This window comes from Oncorhynchus gorbuscha, linkage group LG11 (genome assembly GCF_021184085.1).
Source record: "Oncorhynchus gorbuscha isolate QuinsamMale2020 ecotype Even-year linkage group LG11, OgorEven_v1.0, whole genome shotgun sequence".
Lineage (NCBI taxonomy): Eukaryota > Metazoa > Chordata > Actinopteri > Salmoniformes > Salmonidae > Oncorhynchus > Oncorhynchus gorbuscha.
The window spans coordinates 27,764,537-27,791,650 of NC_060183.1; the positions used below are offsets into that span (position 1 = coordinate 27,764,537).

The 27,114-nt window shown below is 45.0% G+C and overlaps 2 protein-coding genes across 2 annotated transcripts in view; one reads left to right on the forward strand and one right to left on the reverse strand.

Moving 5' to 3' along the window:
* On the reverse strand, positions 1-25,090 carry LOC124048433 (caveolae-associated protein 1-like). The gene is made up of 2 exons (XM_046369215.1): positions 24,089-25,090; positions 1-3,783 (listed from the first exon to the last, which is right to left on the reverse strand). The coding sequence occupies exons 1-2, from the start codon at positions 24,611-24,613 to the stop codon at positions 2,785-2,787; spliced, it is 1,524 nt and encodes a 507-aa protein (XP_046225171.1). The 5' UTR covers positions 24,614-25,090; the 3' UTR covers positions 1-2,784.
* LOC124048434 (zinc finger C2HC domain-containing protein 1C-like) overlaps positions 24,019-27,114 on the forward strand; it is an 11,813-nt gene continuing 8,717 nt past the window's right edge. Inside the window, exon 1 of the mRNA XM_046369216.1 lies at positions 24,019-25,330. Within this exon, the coding sequence (XP_046225172.1) occupies positions 25,253-25,330 (78 nt within the window). The 5' untranslated portion in view covers positions 24,019-25,252. The remainder of the gene's footprint in view (positions 25,331-27,114) is intronic.

Here is a 27,114-nt window from a genome sequence, read left to right on the forward strand (position 1 = left end):
TTGTGAATCAAATGAGCTTTTATTAAAGTATTAGTGGTTAGGGAATGAGTCATTACATGGTACAGATTTCATATGCATTATTTAACCAACATGAAAACGAGATGGGGGGGGGGGTTAAACATAGACTTTAGTTTTGGGGTGCACCCCTTCCCCCCCACAGTTGATTTAAAATGTATCTTATTAAAAGCCGGAAAGGCACTGTTTAAAAAGAAATCATAGTTGCTGAATGTTATTTAAGCTTTGTGTACAAAGTAAGTATAAAATGTCATTCATGGCTGTTTGTGGCTTAATGTAAGTATTTTCACAGAGGGTTTGGAGACAGCGGAAGCAAATGAAGGTCCACTGGTTCTGCAATAAAGGCAGTTGCACTGCTATGGCAGTGATTGACATTATATACACTTACATACACGGAAATGAATGGTAGGAGAAAAACAGGATTATTCAGATCTGGGTTTGGAAACTGGGCCGTGTTCATTAAGCACCAAGCGAAAGAAAATGGACTTTTCAGGTAGGGACTACCTTGTCCAATAAGAAACGTCCATTTCCCTGTTCCGTTTTAAAATGTTTTCTGTTCTATGCCACAATGAACAAGACCCAGGACATCAATGATACTGGAGTACTGTCTCCCCTTTTGTTACAATTTGGAGGAAAAGTACGTTTCACCTCACCTTCGATCAATTAATCCAACAATTTATCTGTTTAGTTTGAAATGTACGTTTTTAAAGGAAAATAGAGAACTCGTCTGCATGAGATCATTAACAACGGTGATGGTGCATTTATGTGCTGTTGGAATAACCAGTGACTGTGAGTCTGTGAGCATGCACACATTAGGTCAGGATTAGATTGAACCCCAGCCTTATATTATCTCTTCACAAAACAATTGAACGTGTCAATAAAACTAAAAAAGGCTTGAATTGGACATTAAAAACAATGATTCTAAACGCAACAAGAGAATCAAAGCACAGTTGACTTGCATCAGCCAGGTTAAAAATGTTAGGGAAAACAAGTGCCTGGTATCAGCCCATTGGGATTTAAGGGTTGCTCCTACATCAGTGAAAAAGTACTAGTTGATGGGCGGCTTTCGTAAGGAGATGCTTGTGTCAGCACTGCTGCTCTGTAAATGTCCCTAGGTTTAATACCATACATTGCCACTAGGTGGTGGACTTCATCAAAACACTTTTAAAGAGAGTAGACGTTCAAAAAGTGTTGGGAAAATGAGTCTGTAAGTGGCTGGTTAGTCTACCGTCAACTCAACATATAAGAAACTTTGATAAAACATTGATAAAACAAATAATTGCTATTGTACAGGGTTTATATAGCACACCAGTGGCAGGATTTACATTTTTCCACCAGGATTGTGAAGAAATCGTATAAAATTGCTCCTTATCTTTGTTGTCACGTAAAAAAAAAGAGCTTTTAATGACTTGAGATTTCACCAGAATGTCCTTTCTTATCTAAAACTCAGGCAGTGAATGAATACATGTGTGTGTAGTCTACCTACAGCACGAGTGACTTTCCATAAACGTCTCACAACCTTTTTGTGTTTCTTGCAGATGTCAGGGTCCTTCATTTGAGCGCAGACCCCTTCGTTAGACTCTTTCTTCACAAACAACAAAAAGGTGACGGTATAAGATGCCATCTTTATCAAGAAAATACACCCAAATTACATGAACTGGTCATATTCACCATAAAGTGTGTGTGGGGGGAGGGGGGGGGGGGTAATAATATTAAGAATGAAGTGATACTTTCATCGTATCGGGGGCCTAAATCAAGTCTTCAAAATACATATTAATAAAATATCCAAAAGCACTACATAATCATTAATTATTCTGTCAAAAATAGTATGTCACTGTAAACTTTGCGTCAAACTTTGGTTGTTTGTAGATTGGTAAACTGACTTTATGAATGTATTAATGCAGTGCTTTGACATTTTATAATCACTCATACAATGGGAAAGTGACTACCTATTTGTCTTTACTTCCTGGATCCTTACTTCCTGGATCCAGTCCCATACTGTTTTTTACTGGGCTTCAAGATTATATAATCAAATTCAGGGAAACGTGGTCATTTAAGATATTTAAAATAATTATATTCGTATTTGTGGATATATTTACTTTAACCCGATGCCGTTTATGAAGATTTTTCATTCTCATTTTTGTGCTTTTTACGCTTGATGACATTTCAAGGAACAAATCATTTCAAAACTGAAGTGGCCACACTTTCCCATCATTTAAGGCTTCTCTTTTTTTTTAGACTGTTACTAAAGAGTTACTGAAATATCTAACATACAGGTGGCAACTAAATTAGCACTTTACTAACTTCCATTTCAACTTGATTCTGGAAGTTGATGGAATATTATACTGTTCGATCCCAAGGGATATGGCCACACCCCTTCTGAGTAATAATTTGTTCACGGCATAGAAACTTTATGCTGTGTTCCTTACCACCCCATTCTCTCCCTTTCTTTCTCTTCCAACCCCATGTTGTTGTTTGTTGTCTCATTCTTCTTCCTTTTCTTCTTCTCTTCATGGCCTCTCCAGCACCCAATCCCAAAATCAATCCCTAGCCCCTCCCCCTTAGACACTTTTGTAAAGTGGATTGGACAGGTGCAAGAAATACAGCAGAAGACAACAGGTAGCTATTACCGCATTGCTTCTACCTATCCAGTCCTTTTTAGATCTATACAAGGCACTCAGGGGGTTTGGTTCTAGTGGGCAGTTTTGGTATTAGGCAAGTTGTCTCGTTCACCTTCCACCTCTTCCTCCTCTTCCTCCACTTCCTCACCTAGTCGCTGTCCCTATCCCGCTCCACCAGCACATGCTCCGAGTCCTCGTGCATCTCCTGCAGGGAATGGCTGTCCTCCTCATCCTCTTCCTCTTCCTCTTCATCCTCCATCCCTTCCTCCTCTCCTCCTCCATTCATCATATCCATGTCCACGTCCAGATCCACATGCCCCTCGTGGCAGTCATCCTCCAGTCCCTGAAAAGGGTTCAGGTCCTGGGATACCTCCACCATCTCCGTCCCCTGGACTTCCACGGGCTCCATGGCCCCCTCACGGAACTTCTTGACGTGGAAGGTGAAGGGAGGCACCTTGTAGATGGCGGTCTTGTCGCGGGCGTAGACGGTGTGGTCGGGGGTAAAGGATTTCATTACCTTCTGCCGCGACACCTTCATCTTCTCCTTCTGCTCCGGGTTGACACTCATGCGCGTGCCCAGCTTGCCCATCTTCTTCTCGATGTTGTGGCGCGTCTTCTCCAGGTTCTCTTTGGTCTTCTGCTTGGTCTTGTCGAAGTTCTCTTTGGCGTTTTTTTTGGTCTTGTCGAAGTTCTCTTTGGCGTGTTGTTTGGTCTTGTCGAAATTCTCTTTGGCGTTTGGCTTCGGGATTTTCTCCACGTTCTCCTTATTAGTTTTCTGCCTGTTGAAGCCCATCTTCTCCTTGGTCAAGGTCATCTTCTCCTTGGTCAAGCCCATCTTTTCCCTGGTCTTGGTCATCTTCTCCTTGGTCAAGCCCATCTTCTCCTTTGAGAAGGCACTTTTGATGTTTTGTACGCGCTGGAGGCTGCTACGCTTGATGCGCTCGGCGCGCGACTCCTCGATGACGTCCTCGATCTCCAGCTCCTCCTCGTCAGAGGAGAGGTCCAAGTGGGGCTTCTCTTCTCCCTCCTCTCCGTTCTCCTCAGCTCCTTCTTTCAGGTCCAGCACGCTGCCTCGTCCTCCCTCCACAAGCTCTGAGAGCTTCATGGACTTTGACACGGTCAGTTTAGAGGGAATCTTCACCTCGTCCTGCAGATAAGAGGAGACATGACGCTGTTAAAGCAGATGATAGACATGCTCTGTATGTCAGAGAATATGTTTTTGGACCAATACATATTTTTTCTTAGACCAATAAATAAGCCCCCCCCCCACACACACACACACACATACACATATATATTATTGACAATAATAGTCCAATTATTCAGGGCATGGGTATCTGAAGTGACACATGTGTATTGCAAACACTAGCCTTTCTTTGACTACATTCATGAGGCACTTTAACTTTGAACTTCAAAGCAACAGTAATACTTGTTTGGACTTGGGTCTTGCATTCGTTTCTGATAAGGTACGTCTTAAAATAGTCTGACATGAGAATCCCACATGGGAACCCTTGCCCTGGGTTTGTACCGGTAAAACAACACTTGTGTGTGCGCATGTGTGTGTTTGTGAGTATGTGTGCGTGTGTGTGCGGAAACCCTGGTGCAGTGGGTGTGATAAAGCCTGAGACCCCGAACACCTCTCCTCTCCCAACAATACCCCCCCCCCCTCCCCCGTTTCCATATTTCCACTCCACTACAAAACCATTACATTTTCCACTGTCGTGTCTCCCGTTGGCATGAAAAAAAAGTAACCTTCAGCATCCAAGCTTTGTATTGGATCCCGGCCTTGCCAGAAGCAATCAGTCTACCTTAATTACTCTATTGTTTAACGCCTGTACTCCTGATGCTGGTGAGTCATGTTCCTCGCCTCCTTTGCACTGCACACACACACGCACTTTCTTAATGTACACACACGCATTTGTATTATTACACACACACTTGTAAATGTTTGTGCACACACACGTGCACACTTGAAGGGGTGGAGAGGCCTCCAGGCTTTTCCTGTCAGGAACATGGTGATTTCAAGGCCTCTGAGCTACCTGCAGGCTGCCACACGTTCAGAGTCGGACGACGTCTCCTCACCAAGGCTCACTGCATCACATCATCTGTCTGGAACTGGGGAACCTAGACACTGAAGACAGCTTTCAACCGAAACGTCTGTGTGTAACTCCCATGTGCAGACCAAATGTTTTCAGGGGGGTGCCAATGAGGAATGACGTACACTCTTTAAAACGTGGAAGTATGCTCTTTAAAACGTGGAAGTATGCTCTTTAAAACGTGGAAGTATGCTCTTTAACAAGTATGCTCTTAACCAAATGTCTAATTGGTTTACGTGTACAAAGGACAGGCTCCACTGCTGTTAATGCCTTATTGACACGAGGATGGATAGAAAGTCATCAATTAATCTAACCTAGGGGTGGCAGGTAGCCTAGTGGTCAGAGCATTGGGCCAGTAACCGAAAGGTTGCTAGATTGAATCCCAGAGCTGACCAGGTAAAAATCTATTGTTCTGAACAAATAAGAATTTGTTCTTAACTCATTTGCCTAGTTAAATAAAGGTAAAATAGTGGAGAAGGCCATAATTTTCATGATCTAACCCACCAGATAGCTGCTTCTCAAAAACACCTGATATCTTGACCTGCCTCAACGAGTGTTTCTGAACAGCACAGGCACGTTTCAAGTCTTTGTTGTCAGTTCTTCCATTCCACCCATTCCCCCTTCCCACCCGTCCCTTCTCATCGTCCTGGCCTGCCTCTCCCTCTTCCTGTTCCTCGCATTCCAGGCTCGCAAACCCCTCGCTCTTTTCCCGTGTGCGTGTGTTCCTGCGTTCTGCCAAACCCCGTGTACAATGCTCCGGCTTGTTAATGGAAAAGACATTTTCTTCTTTTTTTTTTCCATCACGGCAATCTCACTGAGTCACTCGCTTACACTGCCATATGGGTCTCCAGCTAATATTGTGCATTGTCTCCCCCCCCCCCCAACCCCCACCGTTAGGAAAACAGGAACAGTAAAAGGCATTAACATTAACAAAAGGGCTCGGAGGGGGTGGGGGGGCGAGAAATACCTTTTGGCTGAGTTAAACGAGGGAGACACCGCCGGCTATTTTGATAAGCACAAAGGTGATGATGCTTTTACGGCTGTCTGGAAAACCATGTGCTTGCATTGATATTGGGGGAAAAAACAACTGGAGCGTCAAAGCAGGTGGGAGAGGAGAACTCCCTATTGTGTTTCATTGTTCTGTGACTGGGATCATACTTTTGGTCATGCATTGTGTTCTATTGGTGTCGAGGGTAAACGCAACCTTGACTGATGAACCCTTATTTCCTTAGTAGTACACAGGGGTTGCGTTCCAAATGGCACCCTATTCCCCATGTAGTGCATTACTTATGACCAGGGCTCATAGGGCTTTGGTCAAAAGTAGTGCACTGTAAAAGGGAATATGGTGCCATTTGGGATTCTGCCAGAAAGAGAGTCTTACATTGATTTACATCACAAGCATAACATGGGTTTTCTTGAAACAATTTCCTAGCCTTGTATGTTATCAAAGTTGTTCTGTAGCGCAGAACGATTCCAATTGGTTCTGGTGAAAAGGGTTGGGCGGTATCTCGATTTTCATACCGTCATACCGTCATACCGTTTCTGTACCAGACCGTATGAGTTATTACCGAATGTGCACACTAGGGGCAAACATTTTATGACCACTTTTTTTTACACACAAAACAATTTAGGCAACAGGGATCTTGATGTAGGAGGAGATTGAATGCCTCTGCTGTAATGCCTCTGCTGTAATGCCTCTGCTGCAATGCCTCTGCTGTAATGCCTCTGCTGCAATGCCTCTGCTGCAATGTCTCTGCTGTAATGCATCTGCTGTAATGCCTCTGCTGCAATGCCTCTGCTGCAATGTCTCTGCTGCAATGTCTCTGCTGTAATGCATCTGCTGTAATGCCTCTGCTGCAATGTCTCTGCTGCAATGTCTCTGCTGCAATGCGCTGCTGTAATGTATCTGCTGCAATGTCTCTGCTGTAATGCCTCTGCTGTAATGTATCTGTTGAAATGTCTCTGCTGTAATGCCTCTGCTGCAATGCCTCTGCTGCAATGCCTCTGCTGCAATGTCTCTGCTGCAATGTCTCTGTTGTTGGTTTCTGTTGTCAGTATAGAAAATTATACCGTTGGTATTCCGAAATACCCTGGTAGACGGTATAAAATGTATATTCCACAAGCCTAGCAGTCAAGTCACTAACCAAACCAATCAGATTTGTTCGTATTTGTTCCACCCCGGGGACACCTTTCATAAAATATAAGGCTAATGGGCTCTTAGCGCAGGCTTTTACAGTCTGTTACAACAGCCTTTTTCATTGCAGGTCTATGTAAGGACTCGACTTCCTTAACCTTTTCTTATTTCAAATCCCATTTACTCCTACCGTACTGATCAAATCGTCTTGAGACCACCAGGCACGTACGTGCACAGCACAGGAGGTTGATGGCACCTTAATTGGGGAGGACGGGCTCGTGGCAATGACTGGAGCGGAAGAAGTGGAGGGGTAACAAATGCATCAAACACAGGGTTTCCTGGGGTTTGATGCCATTCCATTTGCTCCTTTCCGGCCATTATTATGAGCCGTCCTCCCCTCAGCAGCCTCCTGTGATGCAAGTTCCACAGCATACCTGCCTAAATCCCTCTCCCCCCACCCACCTTGTGTGAAAATAACCCTCTGAATACAAAATATGATTAAGCTATTGAGTTTTAGATATTGGATGGTAAAAACTAGACATATGTGCCCTTTCTTGACTTTAATCTGCCTCCCTACAGTGAATACCTCTGCCCGGCCCAGCTCGGGAGACCTCCAATCTGTCAGTATGCAACTTCAAAGAACGGAAGTTCAGAGGTCAAGGCACTTATATAAGGCTTCTTGAGGAGCCAAAATGGGGGGTGTAACGGAGGAAAGTGTGTACATGGAAAAAAGAGTGAACTGCGTCCCAAATAGCACCCTATTCCCTATGAAGTGCACTACTTTTGACTGGTCGAAGGTAGTGCACTTTAAAGGGAATAGGGTGCCATTAGGGCTACAACCGGAGTGTGACAGGAAGCCAGGCATTCACCTTGGCGTGACTGATATCCTGACCCCTCCTGATTTTAAAAGGACATTGTTCTCTCAGGCCCGACGAGGGGGAGACCGAGTGAGACAGAAGCCAACGAGGGAGAGACCAATAGACAGAAAGGCAGGAAGGTGGTGTGGGGGGGGGGGTATGGGGGTATGTATGCCTGTGTGTGTGTGTGCGCATGTGAGCTCGTGCACAAAAACTTGCTCAATACATACAGTAACATTGCCATATTAGATTTGAACTTTGCCCATCAATTACAAATGGCAGGCATTGCAAAACACTCTGTGCCAGGGTTAAATGTGTCCTGTAGTGTTGGGAGTAGTCTATGATTTGTGTTTCATCATCACATGGGCTGCAATCTTTATCTTGTGCTGCTTGGTGTCAGTCAAGGCAGGGTGTGGTGTGTCTGTGCATGTAGGATGGTGGGGGTAATGTGTGTGTGTGTGTGTCTGCATATGGTTTTTCACTGATTTCAGACCTCCCCTTTCAGACCGTTCCATTCTACCACCACTGATACACAGCTACAGTGTACTGTATACACACACTCTTCTGTTGTCCTTAGCAACCACCACAGAGAAACTCCCTCCAACCCGCTGCTTCGTGTGCTGGGACCGCAGTGGTGAATACAGTCTATTTTTCTCTCTCTTTCCTTCTCCTCTCTCTCCTTATTTCTCTCCTCTTTTCTCTTTTCTCTCTCTCCGTCTCCCTCTAATTCCTTTCTCTCTCTCTCTCTCTCTCTCTGTCCCTCTCTCCATCTCTCATCTCTCATTCCTCTTTCTCTTTTCTCTCTCTATCTCTCTCTATTACCATCTCTTTCCTCCCTCCCCCTCCCCTCTCCCTTTCTCCCTCCCCCCTCCTTCATTCACTTAGTCTTAGTCATGGAGAGAGTGGTGCACGAGCTCTGAGACATGGCCTGTGGAAAAGTTATCTGTCTCAAAGGTGTTTACAGTGCAGTTACACTCACACTCGCTGAGTGCCTCTGCCACCCACTTAGAGTGTGTGTGTGTGTGTATAGGCACGAGCACACGTGTGTGTGTGTGTATAGGCACGAGCAAGTGTGTGTGTGTGTGTGTGTGTGTGTGTGTGTGTGTGTGTGTGTGTGTGTGTGTGTGTGTGTGTGTGTGTGTGTGTGTGTGTGTGTGTGTGTGTGTGTGTGTGTGTGTGTGTGTGTGTGTGTGTGTGTGTGTGTGTGAGGACGGTCTATCCACAATAATTCAACACCACACAATGCACTCCAGTGTACATACTGTACTGAATGTTAAACTCATGTGGGACAACAACGAGCGTCACGTTCAGTCTGGTTTAACCAGGCTATGCCATCGCCTTTTGAGTACAAACATTCTAAACAGTGGTATGTAGAAAGACTGTTTACAGGATGTAGAAAAACATTTGACTATCCACCTATGACCACCAACACTAACACACGCAAAGGTCTATTTTGTTAAACATGTATCTGCTTTGGGGCAAGCAGCACAAACGGGCAGTGGGGGGCTGGCGAGGCTAGCTAAGTCAAAAACAGGTGACCCATGTTGAACTGCTGCCTGCATGTCTAGTCATTGTGTTGTGGTGGGGGGGTACTCATATGCTGAGATCAGCTGGCTGCAGCCCCGTGCCGTCAGCACAAATAAGTCCCACTCTTTCACTAACAAGCCTACGTGCCCCCCCCCCCCTGTTTCTTCCCTCTCTCTGGCAGTCCAGTATCCGCAACCCTATTCTGCTTTTTGGCTGTTTTTCTGCCTTGTGGAGTGATTTGGGGGTGGGATGTGCAAATGTAATCCGTGTGCAAAAATTATATAGGTGGATACAATAAAAATCCCTAGACAATTATCCTTCATGTTGTAATATTAATGTCCTCATCCTTACCATCACCACTATACTTTACTCCATGTATATTCCGAGTCAATATTCATATCATAATAAGGAATTCCCCCGAAAAACGCCCACAAATTGGGAAACAAGCATTCTTTAACATTGACCCCCGTTGTAAAAGAGCCAACCTCTTCGTCAATTTTTTGTTAATCCGGACCTACGGTTCATGTAGGAAATAGAGCCTGCGAGAAGAGCCCTGTGGCTTCAGGCTTATTTGACGTGGGAAATGTGGGGATCCGGTACCCAAGTCGACTTCTCATAGCTATGTGTGTGCAAAACATTTAATCACAGGTTAGACATTTAACTTGTTTCGTATAGTCTTTTTGTAACTTTAGTCACTACTAGTAGCTGTATAGTCTGTTTTGTATTGTTGGTCTTGGCTAGCTTAAGGTTTTAGTTGGTAGCTAGCTAGCACTCCATTATGAAAAGGTGCATGAGGGAAGCCCTACACTAAGCAGTGAGAACGCTCGGAGCAGAAAGAGATGAAAAGTAATATTTAGACTTGTTGTGCTTTTCTTAAATGTAGTTTTGTAATTGACTAAAACAAGCAAACAACAAGAAAATCACCCAAGGCGGGCGGGCCCCAAGGCGGGCGGGCCCCCTACGTTCTATCTAATACCGACAGGGAGTATCTGCCCGTCCTTGAGTCTATGCTTTGTCAATATTTCCACGTTCCGACCTCAGCAGGAAAAATAAATTGCACTTTACAAACAGGCATGTGTCAGAGGACCTCGTTTGACCGCGGCAAGGCTCGAGGACCCGGGTGAGGCTCACCATGGAAGCTTTCCTCCAGCCCAGCCCAGCCCAGCCCCAAAACTCAATTGCTGTAGAACCACTCATCACTGCCATGTGTACAGCTTCTTTACTGTGTGTGTCTGCCGGGCTACAGAGGAATTCCTCTCTCACCGACACTCCCTCTCTGTCCTCCTCCCTTTTCAGTTTTCATGGAGCAAAAACAGTTTTACATTCTTCTTTGCATACATCTGAACCTTTTACGCATCCCGAAAATGTCGATCTTTAGCACAGAAGCAGAAAGAAACCAAATATCCCTTTTAGGAATAATTTCATGCCCTTCAATTTAAGTCCCTTTGAGCCCGGGTCAAAAGTAGCGCACTGTGTAGGGATTAGGGTGCCATTTGGGACGCATCCTGAAATGAAAGAAACGTCCTGCCTTGAAATAGAAATCCTTCACTGGACTAACTTTTGAATTAATGGCACTACTTTCCAAAGCAAACCACTGACTGAAGATCGTGTTAGGCCTAGTCTGGGACACTGATCTAAGATCAGTTGTGTGTTCCCCCTCTAATGGTTAAGATTACAATTGGGGGAGGGGAGGCTGATCCTGGATCTGTGCCTAAGGGGTGTGTGTGTGTGTGGGAAAGCATGCAATGGGCAAACAGTGACAGAGAGCCACTGGGGGAGAATGGCTGCTCCTTTTTTCCATTCTGATTTTCCCCTGGCCCTGAGAGAGAGAGAGAGAGAGAGAGAGAGAGAGAGAGAGAGAGAGAGAGAGAGAGAGAGAGAGAGAGAGAGAGAGAGAGAGAGAGAGAAAATTGACACAGTGAGAAAAAGAGAGAGATATATAGAGAGAAAGAAAATAGACACAGTGAGAAAAAGAGAAATATATATATATAGAGAGAGAAAACAAACTAGAGAAAGAAAGAGAGAAAATAGAGAAAGAAAGAAAGATTGAAAGAGCGAGAGAGAAAATAAAGAAAGAGAAAGAAAAAAATGTGGAAAGAGAGAAAGAGTAATACAGTGTGTAGGGGAGAAAGAGCGAGCGAGGAGGAGAGAGAGAGAGAGAAGTCAGAGTCACAGAGGGAGAGGAGAGATTGCTATATAAAGTTATGGCATGCCGGAGGTCCCTCGGGGGGAACGGAGCGCAATGAATCACAAGCTCTGTTGTTGAGACATCTCTCCTACTCAGCCCTGTGTTCACGAACTGGCCACAGCAACACCTTCACTGCCTCCCCTATGCTGTTCCTATTGGGGATGAGTGCACTTTGACTCCACCTTGTTGTTCCTGTAGGGATGAGCGCAATTTGAATTACGTATGTTGTTGCTATTGGGACTCCCTGAGCTGTTATCAGAACACTTTTCCACCCTTCTCTTGAATGGTTTCTGAGGATGGAGCAGGGGAGAAGAAGATGGTTAATTCAGCTTATCATTCAGTAGACACACTATGTCATATCGCAAGGAGAGCCGAGTAACTCAGTGAGCATACGGTACAAAGGACATGACGCAATGCTCTTCAATGAGGAACATTGGGATTTTGTTTTACTTCATCAATTGACTGTGAGGTCATCAGTGAGGTCTCGCTGAACACAAAGAGAAGTTCCCTTACAGTTCCTTTATGAGCTACAGTAAGCCCATGCCTGGCCAACACTAGCTGACCCCTGACTCCTGAAAGATAAGCAGCACACCCTTACAGACTCCCCTATTTTTTTCCCCTCGGAAAAGGGCTGCCCTGACTAACTAGTTTCAGCTGTTCTCCTATGGCATTGTAAGGTGGTTTAGTTATAGTTAGTGCATTAGGTCTATACTGGGGTAGTATAATGCTAAACCATTACATTTCTAATAATAGCTTGCTATTTTCCAGTAACAGTCTTGAAGATTTCTCAGTGAGTCAAACTGATGATTCCCCTACACAAACGCCCTAAATAACAAAATGCACTAATCTGATCACATGATTTCGTATTGATGTTCCGCTTACAGGAATTAGCTTATTAGATATGATATAGCAAATAGGCTTGTCTTTGTGCTGGTTCGAGATGTAAAGCTGTAAATATGCATTTTCAAAACACTTCAGGGCTAGTCAATGTTACAGTTTAATAATTTTGCAGATGCAGACCAACAGTAAGTCCATTCAACCAACCAAAGTGAAACAAATGAACCATACAACTGGAGTGTCACAAGTACAACTTTAGTCATAAAGAACTGACATCACTGTGCTAGAATATAAAACAACAACATGCTAGGTTAAGTTTGTGAGATGGCTAGTAGTGCCAAAGTATTCTTGATACAGTAGAGTGAACACAGGGGTCGTCCTTGGTTCCAGACAAGCTGGACACCTTCTTCGCCTGCTTTGAGGATAACCTAGTGCCACCGACTCGGCCTGCTACCAAGGACTGTGGGCTCTACTTCTCTGGGGCCGACGTGAGCAAGACATTTAAGCGTGTGAAACCTCGCAAGGCTGCCAGCCCAGACGGCATCCCTAGCCGTGTCCTCAGAGCATGCACAGACCAGCTGGCTGGAGTGTTTATGGACATACTTTGTTGTCCCCACAAGCTTCAAGATGTCCACCATTGTTCCTCTACCCAAGAATTCAAAGGTAACAGAACTAAATGACTATCGCCCCATACCACTCATTTCTGTCATCATGATGTGCTTTGAGAGACTAGTCAAGGATCATATCACCTCTGCCTTACCTGACACCAGAGACCCACTTCGATTTGCTTACCGCCACAATAGATCCACAGGCGACGCAATCGCCATCGCACTGCACACTGCCCTATCCCATCTGGATAAGAGGAATACCTATGTAAGTGTAGTCGAGTTTAAATGGTTATTCCATCAAACTTCAAATGATTAGAATAGTACACAATGCAGAACAGAACAACCAGGTTGAGGGTCAGTGGCCAAAGCCCGCTAACAGGAATATTCCAAGTTCAGACAGAAGGGGGGGAGTCAGATCGCTATGATCGCCAGGAACTTGCGCTACCGGTGCTACCTGTTGATGTTCGGTAGGCAGCTAAAGTAGCTGAATGATGTTAACATCTTCGGGTTTTGTTTCATTAAATGTATTTTATTTCATCTGGGTGCTTGTGTCACCTACTAACTCCCTGGTACTACCCGTAGCTCCCGTTCTCCACAGTCCGAGAAAACGCTGAGGAGAAAGGTATGTGTTGCAGATTACTCCTTTGTAGAAGTCCATAACGTGAAATAAATAAAACATCCCAAGGTTAATGCTGTAGATATTGTTATAAGGGAGTGTGAGACTATTGAAACATATAGTTTACAGAGTGCTAAAAGTGCTGCTGTTGCTTGCTAGCATGCCTTTCTGTGATGCAGACGGTTAGCTGAGCTGCCGACTGGTGCTGGCGTTGCATTATGGGAGATGTCGTTTGGTCCTCTACGGTCAGAATGGAATAGAGGCGATTTCACGTTGTGACTTGTTTATGTTGCAGTGTTTTTGTACCATGAGTTGTTGTGTTTTGGTACTGTCAACACTGAAAGCACCTAGAAATGTATTGGGGATGTGAGACAGGATATGTGTTTTACCTTTCTTCATGCTCCTGTGTAGAAGAACTTGTCAGATGGTGCATTGGAGACTGATGTGTTCCTGTCCTGTCTTTTCACAATACTATTGCAGGTATGGTTCTATTAGGAATTAAGATTATACATTATCTGTATTAAGGACTGGTTATTATTTTATAGTATACATTATGGCTTTATGTGTGAGTGTGATTGTGTGAGTCCGAGAAAACACTGAGAGAGAAAGAACAACTTGTCAGATGATGCATTGGAGATTGATGTGTTCCTGTCCTGTCTTTTCACAATACTATTGCAGATCAACATCTAAATATTTTAAGGGGGGTGATAAGGATTACCCTATCCTAAGTATTCCTTAAAGACAGCTGTGGTGTCGCTCTTCATTTCTTGGTTCTCCTGTGGTACATAAGAAACCCGCTACATAAGTATGCTGTTCATTGACTATAGCTCAGCATTCAACACCATAGTACCCTCCAAGCTCATCATTAAGGTTGAGGCCTTGGTTCTGAACCCCGCCCTGTGCAACTGGGTCCTGGACTTCCTAATGGGCTGCCCCCAAGTGGTGAAGGTAGGAAACAACACTTCAACTTCGCTGATCCTCAATACTGGGGCCCCACAAGAATGCGTGCTCAGCCCCATCCTGTACTCCCTGTTCACCCATGACTGCGTGGCCATGCACGCCTCCAACTCAATCACCAAGTTTGCAGACGACACAACAGTAGTAGGCCTGAACACCAACAATGATGAGACAGGGAGGACGTGAGGGCCTTGGGAGTGTGGTGCCAGGAAAATAACCTCTCACCCAACATCAACAAAACTAAGGAGCTGATCATAGACCTCGGGAAACAGCAGATAGAGCATGCACCTATCCACATTGATGGGACTGCAGTGGATAAGGTGGAAAGCTTCAAGTTCCTCGGCGTACACATCACTGACAAACTGAAATGGTCCACCCACACAGACAGTGTGGTGAAAAAGGCACAACAGCGCCCCTTCAACCTCAGGAGGCTGAAGAAATTTGGCTTGGCACCTCAAACCCTCACAAACTTTCACAGATGCGCAATTGGGAGCATCCTGTCTGGCTTTTTCACCGCCTGGTACAGCAACTTTACCGCCCACAACCGCAGGGCTCTCCAGAGGGTGGTGCGGTCTGCCGAACGCATCACCCAGGGAAAGCTATTTGCCCTCCAGGACACCTACAGCACCCGATGTCACAGGTAGGCCAAAAAGATCACCAAGGACAACAACCATCCGAGCCACTGCCTGTTCACCCCGCTATCATCCAGAGGGTGTCAGTACAGGCGCATCAAAGCTGGGACCGAGAGACTGAAAAACAGCTTCTATATCAAGGCCATCAGACTGTTAAATAGCCATCACTATCAAATTAGAGGCTGCTGCCTATGTAGACAGACTTGAAATCACAGGTCACTTTAATAGTGGAACACTTAGTCACTATAATAATGTTTACATATTTTGCATTTCTCATCTCACATGTGTATTCTGTATTCTATCCTATAATACTGTATCTTAGTCTATGCCGCTCTGACATTTGCACTTCCAAATATTTATATATTCTTAATTCCATTCCTTTACTTTAGATTGTGTGTATTGTTAGATATTACTTGATAGATATTACTGCACTGTTGGAGCTAGAAACACAACCATTTCGCGACACCCGCAATATCATCTGCTAAACACGTGTTTAGTGACCAATACAGTTTGATTTAATTTGATTTATGCTTTGTCTGAGTGCAGACTCAACCCACTGGGCAAAAACAGGTTTAATCAACCACGTCATTTCAACCCCCAAAATCAATATGACGATGTTGAATCAACGTGGAAAAATGATTGGGTTCGCAAGAAGTCATCAACTTAAAGGCATTTTGTCTTTTCTTTTTCACCTTTTAACCTAAATCCAATGACATGGTGACGTTTTTTGTTGTTGTTCGATTTCACGTTGAATTCACGTCTGTGCCCAGTGGGAAGTTGTGTGGAGAGGAACAATGTTAAAAGAAGTGCCCCCTTCTTCTTTGGACACACACACACACACACACACACACACACACACACACACACACACACACACACACACACACACACACACACACACACACACACACACACACACACACACACACACACACACACACACACACACACACACAAAGTCCTCACTCACGTGTTTGACAGTGGTGTCAAACAGCCCTCTCGTTTGACCTTTTTTAGAGTTGCACACTACCCAAATGGCTCACATACAGCCGAATGTAATGTTATTACCATTACAAGCCCCTAATGTTTCCCCTTTGAATTCAAGATTGAAACCAGTGATTTACAACACAATGATGAAAATGTACATGTTAGAAGCTGCCTTGACAATAACTCTCAGACTCAAACCTTTGTCTTTGACAGGGCAAATCCATTTGTTCACCTCTCTCCGGTCTACAGTGCCATATAAGGCAAGGTATCAGGAATGCTTTGGTTCTCTTAACTCACTTACTAGCCAAAATGTAGAACATTCAACATTCATTTTTGCGAGTTTCTTTCGGGGGACTTTGACGGGTAGGGTAGCGGCCCTATCCTCTCCGGTATGACATCATACGTTCGGACAGAGAGCTTGTCAACGGCTAGACATCTGGCTTAGCGGCGACTCCGGCTCGAGTAGCCGCTCGCAGGGCCCACGGGAACTGGAGGTGGAAGGGTCGGTGGGGAGGGGGCTGCAATCTATAAATAGCGACTATCACATACTTGTTTGATTGTGAGAAGGAAGAGGCCTTTATGGGATCGGGTTCCTGTTTACGTTGGCTTGGATTTGAACCAACGGTCTAAGTCTTTGTCCTGCGAAACTCTATCTCTTGTGGCTCTCGGCCCGCCGTGATGTCATGGGGTGGTTGTTGCTTAAAGGGATAGTTCACCCCCCAAAAGAAGTCGCCAGGTAAACAAAACCAACGCATGGATCACTGTCTTACATTGTCCATAGACTGGGTTATGAATTGTCAATGTCGTTTTGTGATCTGGGTGAACTATCCCTTGTGTCCGTTGACAGTCATGGCAAATTATTGCTTGTTAATTCACTGTACCAATTAGGTGACAGCTGACTGAAGGGCGGCTTCATTTCTGGACAAGAGGGTTTATTGAGGCGCCTTTTGTGTCCCAATTTGCATCTCCCTCTCCACCCCCCCCCCCCCCCCCCCTCAAGGAAGGCCCATAACAGATCAACGGTAATGCCGGTCATTTGACACATATCAATACATTTATTGTTAAGTCGATAACAGCTCGATGTCCCGCTCACGGGAATTTGCTTATTAGATATCGCTAAATAGGCTCGTCTTTGTGAATGTTCAAGGCTGTAAATACGCCCCGCATATCGAGCCATGGCAGTCTCAGGGCTATACATGGCTATGGTAGCAACCGTGCCTCTTTATAGGGTTACCCGAGATACCGACAGGTCTGTGTCAAGTACTCTGAGCACTTTTCACCATACGCCCTTCAATGCCACTGCAAGATACAGCTTGCCATTGTGAGAAGCCAGGTTTTTTCTACTTCTACATACTTTGTCTGGGGCTCCGATCAAACACATGTACATTCATGCACACACACACACACACACACACACACACACACACACACACACACACACACACACACACACACACACACACACACACACACACACACACACACACACACACACACACACACACACACACACACACACACACACACACACACACACACACACACATACGGAGTCGTGAATCTCTTCATGAACAGAAATCCATTGTTATTGGAAAGAGCAACAAGGGGGGTGCCATGGCAACGGCGGTGACTGTCATCCCATTGGGCGTCCCCATAAGTCAAGCGTACAGAACAGTACATAAACCGGCCTGGACAGAAAGAATGGAGTCGGTGGCAAAGGCTGGTTATAGTTCGCAAAGGATTGTGTCTACAAAAGTCCATGCAAGTTCTTGAGTGCAGACGTAGGCCACCGTATTGGATAACGGATTGTATTTATACTACTTTCCTCCATCTTTGGAAATAGTCTTGCTTGGCCAAACTCATGGGCCTATGCCACCCTTGTGTTGTGTTGTTAGACGCAGTGGGTGTGGGAGGAGACTACGCTACGGAAAGTAAAATGCCTGGGAGGGGAATGGAATGGAACACCTCATAGTATTTTTTATGAATGTAACAGCAATGACTGGGAATAAGTAATTACAGGTATCTGTGTTTAGTCATTACAGTGGATGGTCTGTGTGTGTGTGTGTTTTTGGTTTTACTCATCTTGTAGGGACCAGAAGTCCTAACAAGGATAGTAAAACAAGGACAATTCAGACAAGTGGGGACATTTTTTGCCGGTCCCCGAAAAGAAAAAGGCTGTTTTAGGCTAAGAGGTTTAGGGGTACAATTGGGGTTGGCGTTAGGGGTTAAGGTTAGGGTTAGAGTAAATAGGATTTTGAATGGGAATCAAGGATATTGTGTGTGTGTGTGTGTGTGTGTGTGTGTGTGTGTGTGTGTGTGTGTGTGTGTGTGTGTGTGTGTGTGTGTGTGTGTGTGTGTGTGTGTGTGTGTGTGTGTGTGTGTGTGTGTGTGTGTGTGTGTGTGTGTGTGTGTGTGTGTGTGTGCGTGCGTGCGTGTGTGCGTGTGTGTGTGTAAGCCTACATTCTGGGCTCTGTAGTGTAGAAGAAAGTCCCTGAGATGCCTCTCTAACTCAAAACATTTGCTGATCACCAAATGTGACATATCATATTCATCTTCATTAAAAACACCAACCACAACGTATTCTGTTTTCTGTATGACTTCTCTTAGAGCCCCCAACACACACACACACACACACACATCCATGTATGCTATCAATGTTTCTGCTACTTTGCGTTCATGAATACTGGATACAGTAAAATTGCTTTTTTGAGCATTCCATTTGTAGACAATTTGGAGGTGTGTATGTGAAAACAGAAAATAGAACAGCATACTTTATCGTCCCTTAGGGAAATGTGGTTTGTAACATACACGGAATGCTAGGTGGGGTTGGTAGTGGTGTGGAGGGGTGGGAGTTCGGGTGGAGGGGGAGTAGGAGAGATGGAGTTGGGTTTGGAGTTAAGGTGAAGGGAGGACTGGAGGGGGGTAGCAGGGAGGGGTGATAGTTATTGGTCTAGGAGGAGTAGGAGAGAGGAAGGTGGGATGGGAGTTAGGGTGGAGTGATGGTAGTGGAGGTGAGAGAGCAGAGCTGGGGAGCTGGAGATGCCGATGGTATGAATCAGCTGTCTAAATATGTGCTGCTCTGGATCAAAACACACACCCGCATCACGCACTCCTTACACAAAGAAGATGGACCCTCTCTCTCTCTCTCTCACCAGAGGAAGCTGGTGGGAGGTGCTATAGGAGGACAGGCTCATTGTAATGGCTGGATCGGAATTTAAGGAAAGGAGTAAAACACGTTGTTTCCGTGTGTTTGATGTGTTTGGTACCATTCCATTGATTCCATTCCAGCCAATACAATGAGCCCATCCTCCTATAGCTCCTCCCACCAGCCTTCTCTGACACACACACACACAAGTACACATATTCATTTTAGAAGGCTCATCGCAAGACTAGCTTTACGCTTACCATTTGATCAGTTTCAAATTAAACAAATGATTTATGGTACTGATTGAGAAATAATCCAATCAAATTAAAAACCAAAAAGTAATCCTATGAGTCAACCTATAAGAATGTAGTATTCTTCTCTGCAGCGCAACAGTCTCATCTGTGGTGGATTAAATGTTCCAGTGTTGCTCTTATTTACCTCTATTTATCCCCCAATCATACTACTCTCTCTCTCTTCCCTATTTATCTCCTTATCGCACTCCCCTCTCTTTCTCTCTCTCTTTCTGTCTCCCTAGCTCACTCACTCACTCCCTTTCATGGAGTTGTCACATTCCAGTGACATTTCACTGAAGTGTAGCCCCATTCCGAGCGCCTCTCTGAGGGGAACACAGCAACACATGCATTCAGTCAGTTGTCCAAGCCCAGTCTGATGCATCAGACAGATTAAACAAGGACTTACAGTAAATGTACATAAATGACATGCGCGCACACACATACACACAGCACAGCTGTTCCTGCTGATAGAGAGGTGGGAGCCGTCAATTTCGCTGATGCGCTGACCGAGCTTACACAGATTAGTGGAGCAGGTTGAGAGCTTCAAGTTCCTTGGTGTCCACATCACCAACAAACTATCATGGTCCAAGCATGCCAAGACAGTTGTGAAGAAGGCGCGACAAAACCTATTCCCCCTCAGGAGACTGAAAAGATTTGGCATGGGTCCTCAGATCCTCAAAAGGTTCTACAGCTGCGCCATTGGTTGCATCACTGCCTGATATGGCAACAGCTCGGCCTCCAACCGCAAGGCACTACATCACTGGGGCCAAGCTTCCTGCCATCCAGGACCTCTATACCAGGCGGTGTCAGAGGAAGGCCCTAAAAATTGTCAAAGACTCCAGCCAACCTAGTCATAGACTGTTCTCTCTGCGATCGCATGGCAAGTAGTACCAGAGCACCAAGTCTAGGTCCAAGAGGCTGCTAAACAGCTTCTACCACCAAACCATAAGACTCCTGAACTTCTAATCAAATGGTCACCCAGACTATTTGCATTGCCCCCCCCCCTCTTTACACCACTGCTACTCTCTGTTGTCATCTATGCATAGTGACCTTAATAACTCTACCTACATGTACATATTACTAACCGGTGCCCCTGCACATTGACTCTGCACCGGTACCCCCCTGTATATAGTCTCGCTATTGTTATTTTACTACTGCTCTTTAATTACTTTTTACTTTTATTTCTTATTCTTATTTGTTTTTTTTGTTTTAAAATTGCATTGTTGGTTAGGGGCTCGTAAGTAAGCATTTCACTGTTGTATTCGGGGCATGTGACTAATAACATTTGATTTGATTAGGGTCCACTCACTCCCCCTACTTACTTTAGATGAACCTAGTTTATTCTAATTTAGCATACCAATGGCTTCTCATGTTAGCTTAGCCTAGCATTAGCCTAGCGTTAGCTTCTCCGCTTCAACCACAGAAGATAGAGGGCTTCAGCTGAGCCCGGGAGTCGTGACTACACTTGTGGTAGCCTGGGGGCCCCCGGAGGGAGTGGGCTGGTAGGGGTGCTGACTACAGGGTAAACAGGCACTTGCAAAGGGAAGATAAATACCAGTGCTCCTGCCGACTACAAAGCCACCCCAGCTGTGCCCTCAACTTTCTACCTTCCCTTCAGGATGAGTTACTGCGTGTTTTTACTAGTATCAGAGGAGGGCTGCGGCTCGGTAGGGTTTCCTAAGGGCTTGGATGAGAGTTGAAAAAAAAAGATTATATCAGGAACGACTGATATATGATTTTGGCGTGACATTATAATTGGAGTTAGTTCTTAGGAGGCTCGAAAAGAACATTGGAAAGATGCACAGAAACCCCAAAGTGTATTTACATTTTCATCCATTAACAGGAAACATGTTTCTGATAGGTACCAGTATCTTGTTGACTCCTGGGATGCGTTCCAAATGGCACCCTGTTCGCTATGGGCCCTGGTTTAGAGTACTGAACTATATAGGGAACAGGTTGCCATTTGGGACGCACCCTTGGTGTTGTGTAAGAATAGGCATCCCCACACTATATTCTATGTCCCTAGCTTGACCTCTACATCACTGACACACACAGTACCACTCACTGGCTGGAACGAATAAACAAAGCCCAAAGAACCACACCCAGAGTATCAATCACCGGGAAGTGTTGAAAACTTCACCTTGTGGACTCTCCCTCATAGTGAAAGTGTACACATCTTGCCATCGGAACCACCTAACACTATTTGGCAGGGTGAGATAGGAAGGCATCACCAACCGTATCCTTCCTTCCAAATTGCCTACAAATGGAATGCTCCAAAATTGCTAACAGTGAACTCCCCTCCAAATAGCCTTAAAAATGGAATGCTCCAAAAAGCTATTATCTGTGTACTGTATCCAGTATTCATGGCCCCAAAGTAGCAAAAACATTGATAGCATTCATGGCTGTGTGTTTGTTTGTGTGTGTGTGTGTAGGGGGGGGGGTTGACCTTGATGGGTCTAAGTGAAGTAGCACAAAACAGAATACGTTGTGGTTGCTGTTTTTAATGAAGATTAATATGATGACATGTCACACTTGGCTGTGATGTTTTGAGTTAGATAGGGATCTCAGGGAGTCTCTTCTACACCACAGAGCCCAGAATGTATTCTTACACACGAATACAAACACAAATACACAAACAAACCGTGGTGGCAGGTAGGCTAGTGGTTAGAGCGTTGGGCCAGTAACTGAAAGGTTGCTGGATCAAGCTGACAAGGTAAAAATGTGTCGTTCTGCCCCTGAACAAGGCAGTTAACCCACTGTTCCCCGGTAGGCCGCCATTGTTAATAAGAATTAGTTCTTAACTGACTTGCCTAGGGTAATAATTGTTACATTGAAAAAGATATATATTTCATTTAAGAAGGCTCATAGCAAGACTAGCTTTACACCTGCCATTTGATCCGTTTCTAATTAGACAAATGATTTATGGTACTGGTTGAGAAATAATCCACTCATCAAATTAGAACCAAAAAATCCCTCCTATGAGTCAACCTATAAGAATGTAGTATTCTTCTCTGCAGTACAGCAGTCTCATCTGTGGTGGATTAAATGTTCCTGTGTTGCCAGTGTATCTCTCAACATAATAGAGGAGAAAGAGTTTTGTGTGCTCTTGTGTATCATATGTATGGTATGCCTGCCTCGTTTGGGTATGATTTGATTTGAATCATTTTTGTAGTTAAAATAAGACTTGTACAAATGGGAGAGTGGACAGCTCTTTGTTGTGTGTGTGTGTGTGTGTGTGTGTGTGTGTGTGTGTGTGTGTGTGTGTGTGTGTGTGTGTGTGTGTGTGTGTGTGTGTGTGTGTGTGTGTGTGTGTGTGTGTGTGTGTGTGTGTGTGTGTGTGTGTGTGTGTGTGTGTGTGTGTGTGTGTGTGTGTGTGTGTGTGTGTGTGTCTGTGTCTGGTGTGTCTGTGGGCAAGCTCACACACAGACAAAAACATTTTCTCAAAGACGGGCAAAGGGGGAAGGGAACAGAGCAAGAAAGAGAAGAGGGTGAGAGAGAGAAAGAGAGAGAGAGGGGGGGGGTTCTGCCCAAGCTGTGCTCGAGACAGTCAGGAGGATGGAAACTCTGAATGTTCTCACACTGCTGTGCAAAGCTGCAAGCCATTACACATTATGCCGTGGCCCGGGCTAAAAAAAGACTGCACGGCGCTCCCGAGCTCGCTGCGAAACTACAAAGTGTCTTTTCAAATGAAACATCTGGAAGTCGAGAGTGTGCTGGTGGTATTTTCCATCTTTGTTTAAATAAAACAGAAAAGGGATGGCTTATAGATTCCTTATGACCAAAGAAGTGAGCTGTATCCACATGTGAAGCCATGTATGTTTTAACTCAGTAGGATGTCAAGTAGGATCAAAGGCAAGAGATTTGTCGGTAGTGGACATTTGTGACCCTACTTCTACCATAGGGTGTGGCACATGGTATGATATAATCCTAGATCACCCAAGGTATACCAAAACAATGAAACATATATTGCATAGAAATATGACATAGTAGAACATATTAATAAATGTATGTGGCACTGGTTAAACTGCTTTTTGAAGTTCAAGTTCAAATCTAGATTTTTTTCCCCTACTTGATGGATTGCTTTCATGGGGCAATTGTGTCCTACAAACATAGTGATGTGTGATGTGAAATATACTTATCTTTGAGTGGCATGTTTGCCTTTAGAGTACATCCATATTAAAGAACAAGTTGTCATTTGGTAACTTGCCAATGATGCATTGAGGTGAGCCACACCCCAAACTCCTCTCCCTCGCCAGTACACACTCAGCCTGGTAATATGCAAACTATCATCTGCAAAAAATACCTGTCAATTGAGTATTAACCTTTTCACGAAGTTCCACTTGTTTGTGTGTTTGCCAACCACCCCCAGTCCAGTACCCTCATGATAGTCCCCAATCCTCACCCATCACGGTGTCAAGCGGGCGTGCCGTGCCAAATTCCCCCCTCAACCAACTCACACACCACCCCACACGCCTCCCCTCCATCGACACACATATCCACACACACTCGCCCCACCACCCACACACCTCCATCCCATCCCCACGCCACACCCAAACACATTCACCCAACGCTCACCTGGTAGATCATGACTTTGAAGTTGCGCCTCTTCAGCAGCTCGTTCTCGTTGCTCTCCAGCCTCTTGATCTGACCTCCTTGCTTCTCCAGGTTGGCACGCACTGTCTTCACATTGACGCTCACCTTGCGCACCTTCTCCAGCATCTTGTTGACCGAGTTGGACGTGGTGCTGTGGCTCTTGGACAGTTTGGTGAGCTCGCCCTGGATCCCCGTCACTGACCGCTCCATGTCCTGCTGCCGAGCCTCCAGGCCACTCTGCGTCTGTTGGATCTGGTCCACCGCCCCGATGATCTTGTCCAACAGAGCCAGGACCATAACGCCGTTCACCTGGGCGCCCGCTTTATCCTCTTCCTTTTCCTCCTGGTCGCCCTCGGACACGGCGAGCGCCGCCGACGAACGTTCCTTGGCGGCACCAAAGTCTTCGTCATCCGACGGTGGCAGGTTGACTTCGTCGTCGGAGATCTCGGTGAGGGCCTGCTGCCGCTCCTGCAGCTCCAAGTGCAGGCTGGATGTTTCCACTTCCATGACTTTCTTGATTGTTTTCTGGATGAAGACCTGAAATTAAGCCAAAGGACTGTGCATTCAAAGGAATTAGACGCCGGAAAGAGATGCTTTCTCAATTGTTTTTTTCTACTTCACTCGAACCCCTTGGGTGTCAGTTTAGTATTTGCTGCTTTCTGTCCCCTGACTCACACACTTCTCTGTCTGCCCTCTCCTTCTGTGGTCCCGTACACTTCTCTGTCTGCCCTGTCCTTCTGTGGTCCCGTACACTTCTCTCCTGTCTTTCTCTCAAACTCTCAAACTCTTTCTCTCAAACACACAAGCAGGCTAACTCTCTCTCTCTCTCTTCCCTATGTTCCAAATCTTTGGACAAAGTCCAATCTACAGGGAAGAAGTCTGCTTTGGAAGTAACCGTAGGAGCGCTGGGATGTGAATGACACTCTTCCCGGAGAAACCCTTCCAGTCAAAGCAGAGCCAGCAGCTTTTTTCCTCTCCGGACCCCTTTTTCCAGGGACTCTCCCCTTTCCCCTCCTCTTCTCTCCCCTCCCTGGCCCCTCCTCTCTGTCCATGAGACTCCACCTCAGCATTGTGGGGAAACCCAGCCCCCACCTCCCATAGACCCAGACGGCCCATCCCTCTGGGCCCCATCCCTCTCTCTCCAGCATGGTTGGAATAGTTAGAGTGGCGCTGTGCACTGGCCGTCACATGCAAGCTCAGGCACAGCAACAGGAGGAACGTGAGGTAGGAGTTTTCATAATAGACTACCATTCAAAAGTTTGGGGTCACATTGAAATGTCCTTGTTTTTCAAAGAAAAGCACATTTTTTGATCATTAAAATAACATCAAATTGATCACAAATACAGTGTAGATATTGTTAATGTTGTAAATGACTACAGTATCTGGAAACGGCTGATTTTTCATGTAATATCTGCATAGGCGTACAGAAGCCCATTATCATCAACCATCACTCCTGTGTTACAATGGCATGTTGTGTTAGCTAATCCATTATCATTTTAAAAGGCTAATTGATCATTAGAAGACCCTTTTGCAATTATGTTAGCACAGCTGAAAACTGTTGTTCTGATTAAAGAAGCAATATAACTGGCCTTCTTTAGACTAGTTGAGTATCTGGAGCATCAGCATTTGTGGGTTCGATTACAGGCTCAAAATGGTCAGAAACAAAGAACGTTATATCTAATATAAAATATCATAAAAATGTAAAACAAGATTCTCTGGTCTGATGAAACCAAGATTGAACTCTTTGGCCTGAATGCCAAGCGCCATGTCTGGAGGAAACCGGGCACCATCCCTATGGTGAAGCGTGATGGTGGCAGTATCATGCGGTGGGGATGTTTTTCAGCAGCAGGAACTGGGAGACTAGTCAGGATTGAGGGAAAGATGAACGGAACAAAATATAAAAATATCCTTGATGAAAACATGCTCCAGAGTGCTCAGGACCTCAAACTGGGGGCAAAGGTTCACCTTCCAACAGGACAATGACCCTAAGCACATAGCCAAGACAATGTAGGAGTGGCTTCGGGACAAGTCTCTGAAAGACCTTGAGTGGCCCAGCCAGAGGCCGGACTTGAACCCAATCTAACATCTCTGGAGAAACCTGAAAATATCTTTGCAGCAACGACTCTCCATCCAGAGCTTGAGAGGTTCTGCAGAGAAGAATGGGAGAAGCTCCACAAATACAGGTGTGCCAAGCTTGTAGCATCATACCCAAGAAGACACGAGGCTGTACTTTCCGCCAAATGTGCTTCAACAAAGCACTGAGTAAATGGTCTGAATACTTATGTAATTGTAATATTTAAGTTTTTTATTTTTTTATCAATTTTCTAACATTTCTAAAAACCTGTTTTTTCTTTGTCATGATGGGGAATTGTGCATAGATGAATTAGGAAATAATACAATTTAATCCATTTTAGAATAAGTGTCACGTTCTGACCTTAGTTCTTTTGTTATGTCTTTGTTTTTGTATGGTCAGGGTGTGAGTTGGGTGGTTTGTCTATGTTCGTTTTTCTATGATTCTCTATTTCTATGTTTGGCCTGGTATGGTTCTCAATCAGAGGCAGCTGTCTATCGTTGTTCCTGATTGAGAACCATAGCTGGTTTTCTATTGTGTTTTGTGGGTGATTGTTTTCTGTTGTGTGTCTGCACCAGCCAGAACTGTTTTCGGTTGTTTCTCTTTGTTATTTTTGTTATTTCTGTGTTCATTTGAACACAAAAAAAAAAAAAAGTTTAACCTTTATTTAACTAGGCAAGTCAGTTAAGAACAAATTCTTATTTTCAATGACGGCCTAGGAACAGTGGGTTAACTGCCTGTTCAAGGGCAGAACGACAGATTTTGTACCTTGTCAGCTCAGGGGTTTGAACTTGCAACCTTCCGGTTACTAGACCAAAGCTCTAACCACTAGGCTACCCTGCTGCTGCACCTTGGTCCTCACCTTCTTCCACCATCGACAACCATTACAGAATCACCCACCACCAAAGGACCAAGCAGCGTGGTAACGGGCAGCAGC

Bases quoted from the DNA above. Each gene is read 5' to 3' on its own strand.
- LOC124048433 (XM_046369215.1), bottom strand. From the start codon at position 24,613: ATGGAAGTGGAAACATCCAGCCTGCACTTGGAGCTGCAGGAGCGGCAG. The intron at 3,784-24,088 runs GTGAGCGTTGGG...TCTTATCTGCAG, and splicing joins TCAAAGTCATGATCTACCAG to GACGAGGTGAAGATTCCCTC.